Genomic DNA, 10,084 nt, shown 5'->3' with positions numbered 1-10,084 from the left:
AAAAGGCATTTTTCTGCCTCTTTTGGAGTCCATGTTTTCCAGTGTCATTTCTTTACTGCAGCGGGCGTTTATCCCGGCTTGCAGAAGCATTTTAGAGGAGCCAATTCACGGTCTCAGGGACGTGCTAGACCAGCCCAGGCGGTAGGGCTTGTCAGTGTGACTCCCAGGGCGCCGTGAACATCCCTTTGGCCTCCTAGAAGGATTTTACCTAGTGCCTGCCAACAGCTGCGTTCAAATGGTATTTTATTTTTATATTTTTTAAATGAGTTCTCATTCATTGCGAGGAACTTGGGCACCCAATGGTGACTTTATGAGGGGGAGCAGAGGGACGAGCGCCTGCCTGTGCCCCGCAGTGCCGCAGCCCGAGCGCTCCCCGAGGAACAGGGCGGCTGTGGGGGCCTCAGGGGCCTCGGCTCCTCTCCCCATCGCCGCGACTCCCTCTCCCGCCGGCCTCTCCCTACGCCAACTGCGTGAGCGGGCGGGCGCGGGCAGCGCAAGGCGCCGCAGCGCTCAATGGGCCCCGCAAGGCGCGCACGGAGCAGCGACGCTCCGAGAATCGCCCCGGCGCAAGGCGGGGGCGGTGGAACCGCCTCGCCCAGCGCGTCAAACCCGGCCGACATCTTTGTTCCGGGCAAAGCCCGGCCCGGCCGCCGCGGGGCTTTCGCGCTGCCTCAGCGTGCGCCCGGTTTCAAAATGGCCTCCGAGCGATGCCTTTTTTCTCCGACACGGAGTGCGAGGAAATAAGAGCGAGACCGACCCGGGACTGGGAGGGGCGGGGGAGAGACGCGGGCACCGCGCTGGGCGGAGGGGCCGAGCCGGAAGCCGCTGCGTGCTCGGGGAGGCGGGCGGGGAGCGTGCGAGGAGCGGGGCGGAGGCGGCGAGGGAGAAGGAGGAGGAGCAGGCGGAGGCGGCGGCGGGAGTGGAGCCGCTAAGTCCGTCCGGCCGCCGGAGCGGGCGCGCGTAGGCGCCGTGTGCGGAAAGGGCCGCGGCCCCTCGGCGGAATCGGCGTAGGGGGCGTTGGAGAATCGCCGGCGGGTTGGCCGGCGGGAGGCGCTCGGGGAGGAGGGGGCGGCCCGCTCGGTGCCGCCGCGGCTGAGGGAGGCAGGGCGGGAGGACGAGCAGCCAGCCGGAGCCCAGCGTCAGCAGCGGCAGCCGCACCGCCGCCGGCCAGCGCCATGGGTGAGTCTCCAGCCCGGGGCCGAGGCGCGGCGAGGGGGCCGTGACAGCCCGAGCCCGCGGCTGTGGGGTCTCCGCGATGGGTGGGCTGAGAGGCGGCGTGGGGGGGATACAGCGGGCACCGCCGAGCCTCCCATCCCGGCGGCCCCGCCGCGGGGCCCCCCGTCCCTCTGGCCGCCCCCCGCCTTCCTCATCTCCTCCGCCTCAGATGCGGCTCCTGCCCCCCTCCCCGCCGCCTCTCCCGACCATCCCAGCAGTCACTTCCTGCCTCGCCGAAATTGTATAATGCCTGCGCGGGGCTTGGGGAGCCGGGTGGCGAGAATGCCGGAGATATTTCTTCTTCCCTTCTTTTCTCCCCTTCCCCCCTTCTCCTCCCACCCCCCCCCCACCCCCCCCAATCCCCGTCCCTCCTCCCCTTTTTCTCCTTTTGCGCCCAAATTTGGGAGGGAGGAATTTGCTGCTGCAGGAATTAAAGCAGCCTTCAAATATGCGAGAGAGGAGCGGGTGGGACTGGAATCGCGGGAGGAGGGGGAGGAAGGAAGGGGGCGCCCGTGCGCGGGTGGGAGCGTGTGTGGCAGCGGGAGCCCGCCGGCCGCCTGCCCGCATCGCTGCTGGGCTCTCCTGCTGCTTCTCCCGTGCCCCCCCCTTTTTTTATTATTTTTCTTTACCTTTTTTTTTTTTTTCCCTCCCCCTAGGGCGTTTTTGGAGGGCTTTATGCCGCTCTGGTCTGGCTTTTATTGGCTGGTGGCCGCCTGCGCGGGGCGGTCGCCCACGCTGCCCCGCCGGCCCAGCCCCTGCCCTTGGAGCCCGGGGGGGCCTCGAACGGTCGTTTTTAAAGCAAAACAAAGTAAAAATTACAATTTATGAATAGCTGCCCTGGGAGTCTGTATGAAGTGCCTTTTTAAGCGGTTTCTGTGCGATCCCCTCGCTTAGCGAACCGGTCTTGCAGAATAAATTGGAGGGGTGCTTAGTGTTCTTAGTGTTTCAGGAGGATGACTGGGAAAAAGGGCCTTTATGCAGGAAGATTTTTTTTTTAACGGGCGACTTAAGGGAAAGCGGTTAAACTTATTTTAGCATGAAGTTGTTGGCTTCACGCTGAACCAGTTATGTGTAAATGTAATTTCGTGAAAGACAGGGTTCAGGAATCTTCTGCATGCAGTTTGTGTCGCCTCCTGCAGATGGAATATCGGTGAACAGAAGGCTGTCAGAACTACCCATTCACTGAATGTTTTTTTTGGCCACTGGACTCTCCCTCTGACTGACAGTGGCTTTAGGTTATGTTCAGTCAAAGGAAGGCTTCCATATACAGATATACCTATGGTCTGTATTTATATCGGGACCAAAAAAATGGGTTTGGTCCATGTGAATATGCAGGCTCAGCTCCCATCAAAGTGAGAAGGGTCACTGCTATATCTCCATTAAAAAGTGGGGTTTTTGTTGTAGTAGTAGCTTTTCAGTGCTAAATGATAATTTCTGACTAGAACTTTACTGAAATACCAAGCTGATATGATTGTGGAGTATTTCTCCTTTATAATTTTGTCTCCTTATATTTTAAAGTTTTTGCATGCTGAAATGTTAGGAAATAGGAGAAGATGTATTTTTGTGTAATGCTGAACATCTTTCACTTGATACCTGCTTAGTCTGTGGGATTACTCGCATCTTTGGCTGTTGAGTTGTGAACACAGGAGCAGTAATTGATCCTGGCTTTGGATGACTGCATTCGGTTTTTTGAGCTGACTCGTGAATAACAAAAACCAATAAACAGAAATTTTACTTAGGAGAGAAGGTTTCAAGCAGCCATTGCATTAAAGGTCAATTACTGCCTTGTCTGTGTTGAAACCTGAATTGGAATGCAAGAGCATCACCTCTTCCGTGTTTGCTACTGTGTACTTAGTCATTTTGAAATTAACGCAGATGTACCAAGAGCTGTGCTATCAGTCCATGCACTGACAGTAACTCACGGCTTTTCCTTCTGCTTACCCATAAGGAGAAGTAACTCGTCTCAGTTAAAACTGTGCCTCAAATGTCTACTCAATGCAACACACAAATGTGTGTTTCTGTATATATGGACAAAAACTTAATTGTTTATCTTATGCAGAAATAAAAGATCAGTTTTGTCTGCTTTATAAGCTAAAATACAATAGACTTGCTTTTTTTTACTTCAGATGTCCAAACATGCTCACTAGAACTCTTCATTTTTTCTTTATCTGGCTTTTAGCTTAGTGGTACTTAGTCTCTTTCATGGGGCAGGCTCATACTTCTTGTACTTTATTTTCTTAACTTCTAGTAGCTCAATGATGCTGCAGTGCTGTTTTTAATACTACCTTAAAATACCCATTAAGACAACAAATAGTTATAAAATACAATGGCTGCAGGTTCAAAACCTCATTTTAAACACAAAGTCAGTGAAGAAAAATTTGCCTCGGAGAAGGTGTAGGAAAGAGATTTCTCCTCAGAACTGTACTGTGACATACATTTTTAGCTTTAATTTATTGCCAGACTATTCACTTAACCTGTCTAGACCAGAGATGCGTATGTATGAGCGACATTCTATTTTCTGTAAGTTGGTGCTCCAGCTCCTGAAATAAGCTAGTTAATTGCAAATGTGTTCTCTGTAATTAGAATGGCATTTAGTCACCATTTAAGTAGTTTAGTTAAGCCTCGTTTAAATTAGTAATTCAAATTTGGGGTAGTGTTAAACTGTAGGCGGTCACAAACTATTCCCTAGGAGGGTTTCAACGTCTTGAACTGATGTTTATGGAATAGATGTCTTGCAGAGGTGGGGATGATGGCATAAGTGAGGTAAAGACGTTTCTCAACTGCTAGGGCCAGGAACTCGGTTCACAGAAACCAGTGATTTCCTGTTCACCTTGCCAGAGTGAGTTTCACGTATGTCAGGGATGAGTCAAATTGGGCTTTCTTTGCAGCCCAGGTTTAGTGGTTGCATACTGATAGCTCTGTAGTGCCATCAGGTACCTGTTTTCCATTTTGTGGGGGTTTTTAACAGGAAAGAATTGAAACAGCATTTACTTACATAACTTGTAGTTTTGCCTTCTGCTGTAGTTTAATGCAGCTGCCCTGTAAAACCAGGTATTTGCTGCATTGCGTGAACATCGCTGTGAAACTACTATAAGTTATGGCATCCTTACTTCACATTAAAAATCAAAAAGCAGCCAGTAGGCTCATAAGAACTTCTGAAGACAATGTATCCACTTTCCTTTTGATAGAGTTTGAGCTAGAGCAATGTAAAACACACGCCTGAGTAAACCTCGTTCTGATGTACATCCTGGGCTTCCTTCCCGCAGAAGCCACTTCATCTTGTGCTTTTTGTGCATCGGTGCCTTTCCACGCTTCTAAATGTGCCTTACAAGAACCTGCCAGTCGCACGCCGACTTCAGTGTTGGGCTGGTAGGGCTGCTGCTCCGAGCAGTGCACTGCCTGGCAGCCCTTCTTAAAGCCACTTAGGGGGAAGAGAATAGTTGTGTATCATATTTTCAAACAGCTCTTTGTGTGCCGTTTTCATGCCAGATATCTGTCATTTAACGCAGTGATAGTTCAGTATGCGTTTGCAAATAATTTTGGAAGCAGTGTTGCAGAACAATATCACTATGGGTGTTACATTCAGAAGCATTTAAGCAACTAAAATAGAATTGAATTATTTCTTAGAAGCGCAGAAGATTTAGAATTTTTTTTTGTCAAGATTGGAAATAGCATCTCAAGATAGTACTCTTTTTTTTTATAGCTCTTTTTTTCCTCTCTTTACACTTAATAGTAGTGTGCTTTTTATTTGATTGTTTTTAAAATCTGAATAATAAAGCATAAAACCACGAGGAGAACTGATTAAAATGTTAGAGAGATTTCTTCCTCCTTTGACCCACTGTAGCTTTTGAGGGATCAATATTAAGATACAGCATCAGGCTTTGGTGTGACATTTTTAAAATAGAGCTTTTTAAATGGAAAGATTGCATCATACTCACAAAATATGTGAGACCTGAGGAAAGAAAAAAATTTACTTTAGACTGATCTTTTATTTGACCACAGAAAAGATCTAAGGGCGACAGTGGTCTTAGAAGTGTGCTCTTAGAGAATAACCCATGTGAAGCTTTTTTTCAGTGCTGTGGGGTAAAGCATGACAGGAACAATGACCTGAAAGAAAGAAATACAAACAAGGTATATAAGGTGTGCTCTTTAACAGTGTTGGTGAGTGTTGAGCTACGAAGTAGTACTTTATCAAATTCCAATCAAAACAGTCTTATTATATGTAGAAATTACTCTGTCATACAGTGATGTTATTAAAAAGAGACCTTTCAGAAAGGCAGCTGAAGTAATTGATGGCAGGATTTATGGAGTGACATTTGTCTAAGAAAGCATTGTAGGTCATTGCAGTTGATGCTGACAAAAATATAAGATGGCATGAATGTAAGATTGTCACTGTGTTATGAGCAGGTAGATTATTAGAAGAATAATGCATGAAATGTTACCTATTTTTATATTTTATACATTAAAAGGCCATTCATGTAATGATTCATGTTGAACTTGTAATAAAATGAAACTTGACCTAGTAAGGTGGTCAAAGTTGCCAAAAATACATAAGTTAACATTAACATAAAGTTTAAATCAAACCTTTTTTAATCTCATCTATGTATAATTTTTCCACAGTGTGCAGGAAATTTTAGTGTGCCCGGCAGTATCCTCTGCTTTCCTTTTTGTTCTTTCTTAAGAACCTTATCATGCAATTTCATAGCTTGCAGTGGTATAACTGGATCGCAGTTGAAAAATCCTGTCTTGATTGTGTGTTTTTTCTACACGCAGTATAGAAAAACCTCTGGTGTTCCTATACTGATGTGATTAGATGAGCTTGCTGATGTAATGGAAAGTTAACCTTATGGTAGTTTTCAGCTGGACATGTGAGCTAATCTCACTTGTTCGATGTCCAGTTTTCAGAAATGGTATGAGGGAAGCCTGAGCTCACCCCGATGGTCCAGCTGCTATGTGAGTCTGTTGGCCAGCTGCTTGAGAGGAGGCAACTCTGCTGCTCTCCCCACCCTCATGGCGGTGCCTCTTCAACCCAATAGTGAGTCAGTTCATAGAGCTCAACTCATGGGAACTGCCGGCTTTTTCTTCCTCAAGATTATTTTTCTTTCTATTAGTTGAGCTCCCTGAACCTTTCGTATCATGTGATCACAGAAGTGTTGGCATGGAAAAAGAAATACAAGTGGGCTCTAGGCAAGAGATGGAACTTCAGCCGACCATTTGGGCAGTAGGCACATCCACACAGTCTGGGTTTAGTGTCTGCTTTAGATGGTGTAACATGGCACTGCTGTTCCCACCCAGACACTGAATCTTAACGTAGGCTGGAAGCTTTTGTTCGTGTGCCCAAGGCAGCAGAGATACGGGGTAGTTGATCTGGTTGTACAACTTGTTTATTTCCACTCTACCAATGGTTAAGGTAGGGAAGGAGGAAAACTGTGTCCTGTTGCAGGAATTAGTGCTAGTGGTTAAGAATGCAGTACTCTCATCTTGGTGCTGAGCTGGTGACTTATCTAAGGATAAACACAAATGGGCAAAGTTTAATGGCTCTTGTTTCAGCAGCTGTGACTCTTTGAGCACTGAATGGCTGAGGTGACTTGGTTTTTATCTGCTGTTGCATCGTTGCCTGTGTCGTTTATGGTAATGCTGATATTAGCATTGGGACTTTCCAGAGTGATTTGCAAAACTAAAGCACTGACTAGTGATGGCTGCAGAAATCTAGCAGTGCAGAGGGTCTTTTAGTCCTGACCAGATCCTAACTGTTAAGAAATCTTAAGTAAGTTGAGATACCAGTTTTAGCTAACTTTCTGTCATTAAAAAAAAAGGCAGTTGTGAGGCCTTAAAAGCTGTTGCTGGAGAAAGGTAATTTTCTGGAAGCTTTCTGATGACAGAGATTTTTCTGGCTGTGTGATCTTACCAATACTCACTGTAGTTTTTTAAAACAAGAATGTAGAACTCAGAATATATGACTCAAAATCAGTTCTGGATGCCAGCTTAAAAGTGATTTAATGTCTTCAAGTTTGGGATATTGAAAATTTCCAGAGTAGAAATGATACCAAGAAACCCATCTTCTTATTTCTCACCCTCCCCAGTTTATGGAAACAAACACTTCCTAATTGTAGTTAGTAAAGGTGTACTAACAAACTAAGAGATACAAGATTATATTAGTTTTTTCTTGGGAGGCTTTGCCAGATGGTTCAAAATCAAGATCTGAGTAATCCCTTGATGATAGGTAAAGGGGAGCCATCCTGTTGCCTTCTTCTGTGTTATTTTTTTAGCACTTAGTTGAGGAAGAACTTGGAGGAGAATAGTCTGAAAACTGCTGCAGTATGGTACTGAAGTTCACAGTCACCTCCTACTGTTCAGCTGTGCCAAATACTGACCTTCAGTGCTCTTATTTGCAATTCTGGGAGCATCTGCAAACCTGTAAGTTTTCAGAGTGATGGAAAGAACTTGCAGTTTCTAAGTGAGTGACCGAAGCAATGGGGAAAAAGACCCTAGAGAGACAGGGGCAAAAACTAAAGTATGTGGTTGTTCATTGTACAATTGTGGATTGTGAATAAAAGGAATCTCCTTTTCAATCAGTTAAGGGAAAAATGTTCAAATGTTGCAAGTTCAAAACAGTGCTGAAGACTAGATGCTTGAAAGGAGGAGAAGGTGGGGTAATGAGTCCCCATCCTATAAAAGTTTGGCCAGGAAAGCTGGGAATTTCAGCAGGGAGTTTTTCTTTACCAGCAGTTTCAAATTTAGCAAGCTAATCTTTGAGCTGGGTAGTGGTGTTCCTTTTCATGTTTTTAACTGGGACTCTGTAGAAGGTCTTTCAAATTTGTTGTGTTCTGAATCCTGGAACAGTTGAAATTTTCAGCTGGCGAGTTCAAAATTGTATCAGTGCTAGGTATTTTATGCAGACCAAGTTAAGTTATTTGAATGTTAATACCTTACGAAGGGACACTGACATCTTGTTTGTCCAAACATCTGCAAGAGTTATTTGGAGAAGACTTTGAAAGTGATGAAGACACAACTTCTGCAAAGAAATGTTCAAGGATGGCCTCTAACGTGATTGCTGAATGATTTTCACTTGGCCCTGGCTTTGTCTTTGGCTTCTTGCCTGGCAGTATTCCTGCAAGGCATCCAGTGTCCCCTTAGGTAAAGGTGACTCCTTTTTTGGCACATTCAGTTCTTTGTTGCTGTGGGCAGCAGCAACAATCTGGTTTTCTTCTTGCTTTGAATTGTGTTTCTGGTTGTGAATCTTGGCCGTTGAGTACTCTGGTGTGGCAGCTAGGTATGCAGACGATTTAATTCCCACTGTAAAATACAGCGGGGCTAATCGTGCAGTATAGCTGCTCTGCTGGTGTACATATTTGACCATGTAATGCATGCTCTTCACAGCCAGCTTCCTCACCAATGCTAAAAACAAACGTACTTGGGAAGTTGGGAAGCCAGCAGCTTTGGTGCTGTTAATCACTGGGATGGTTTGCTATCCAGCTGTGGTTTCACTCCTCGCACTCCTTAGTTTTGTCATCCAAGGCAATTAGACTGCTGGTGTTCTGGATGCTTTTGGGTTGCCTTCCTCTTTGAGAAATGTATGCAGTAACACCAAGTTAAAAATGAAATCTTTGACATCGAATAAATTAAATAAAACCTTAGGGTTTCTAACTGCCAACATGTACTACAGATGAATGGTAGTTATACCAGTTCTGTATTGTAATAGTCTTAATATTAAACCTGGTTGTTAGATTTTATTTTCAATATGGACTGTTCTCTGTATCAGTTGCCATTGCAACTTGCAGGGAAACAATCTTAAGTTTTACTTACAATCTTCCTTACATAGTAATTAGAATGGAAGCTATCTTTCTGTGGAATCTCTCTAGCTTAAAAATAAAGGTAATTAAAAACAATGCAGCCAGCCAGCTGTGGTTCAAAACATATAAGTTTAACATATGGAGAGGTTTATAATACTTGGCATAATTTTTTTTTTAATAGCACCTGTGTCTTTTTTTAGTCTTCTTGGTCTCATTAGAATTCTTTATATTCTAACAGAACTCGTTGCGGAAATAGTTAAAAAGAATTAGCAATTTAGTAATATCCCTAAGGAGGTCTCTCAAGGTTTGATGAACCTTGTAGTAGAAGTATTGAAACATAAAAATAAACATAATTTCAGCATATCATGAAAATTCAGTTTATAATTAAAAAGCCTAAATTATGTCTCTTGGTGTCATTAAAATGTGCTCTCATGGGGGAAAATGAATGCTGTGGAAAAACACCTATTTTGCTTCGACTTATAATAAATACAGTAACTTAACTTTGAGCTACCACTATGCTTCTTTTAATGAAAAAAGGTGTTTTAACTGATTCATTGGTGACACCTTGTAAATATGAAATAGTCTCAAGAGTTATTTTAATTTTGTCCACAGAAATTGCTGGTTTGATACAAAAGACTTGGTGTTTTCAGAAGTACTTGCGTTTCGCTGTTCTGGGGTACTAGTTTGCTGCAGCACAGAAGTACAATAAACTTCAAAAGACAAGACAGGGACACGTGTCTTAAAATTTTAGCTTAAAATATCTGTCTTGGTGAAACCTGCAGGACATCTGAAGGTTTCTGTAAGTTGGGGGGTGAGGTGTTGAGCATAGAAACTAGTATAGGAAAATAAGAATATACGGTAAAACAGATGACTTCTGCATTGGAAGGAGTTGCATCCACCATACAGAAATGTATAGTAGAAGCCTAGTTATGTCAATTGAAAATTGCCCATGTTAACAGAAGTGATGAAATACTGTAATTTTTCTCTTTAAGGGGAACACGCTTCACTTTGACAACGTCAAACGTTCTTTAGTAATTTTGCATGAGTGATTCACCTTTCATTAGCATTTCTGCACC

General features: G+C 44.4%; 1 protein-coding gene across 2 annotated transcripts in view; it reads left to right on the top strand.

Annotated features, from left to right (window-relative positions):
• Positions 1-883: 883 nt before the first annotated feature.
• SEPTIN7 (septin 7) overlaps positions 884-10,084 on the top strand; it is a 78,633-nt gene continuing 69,432 nt past the window's right edge. The window contains exons 1-2 of one of the 2 annotated variants that reach the window (XM_039384603.1): positions 884-1,179; positions 3,103-3,104. In XM_039384603.1, coding sequence (XP_039240537.1) covers positions 1,176-1,179; positions 3,103-3,104 — 6 coding nt within the window. In that variant the 5' untranslated portion in view covers positions 884-1,175. The remainder of the gene's footprint in view (positions 1,180-3,102; positions 3,105-10,084) is intronic. The other variant, XM_027729088.2, reaches the window with a different exon arrangement.

The sequence above is a fragment of the Pipra filicauda genome, unplaced genomic scaffold (genome assembly GCF_003945595.2).
Source record: "Pipra filicauda isolate LSUMZ 115617 unplaced genomic scaffold, ASM394559v2 scaffold363_size724302_pilon, whole genome shotgun sequence".
In the NCBI taxonomy this organism is placed as follows: domain Eukaryota; kingdom Metazoa; phylum Chordata; class Aves; order Passeriformes; family Pipridae; genus Pipra; species Pipra filicauda.
This window is presented reverse-complemented; position numbering and strand designations above follow the sequence as displayed.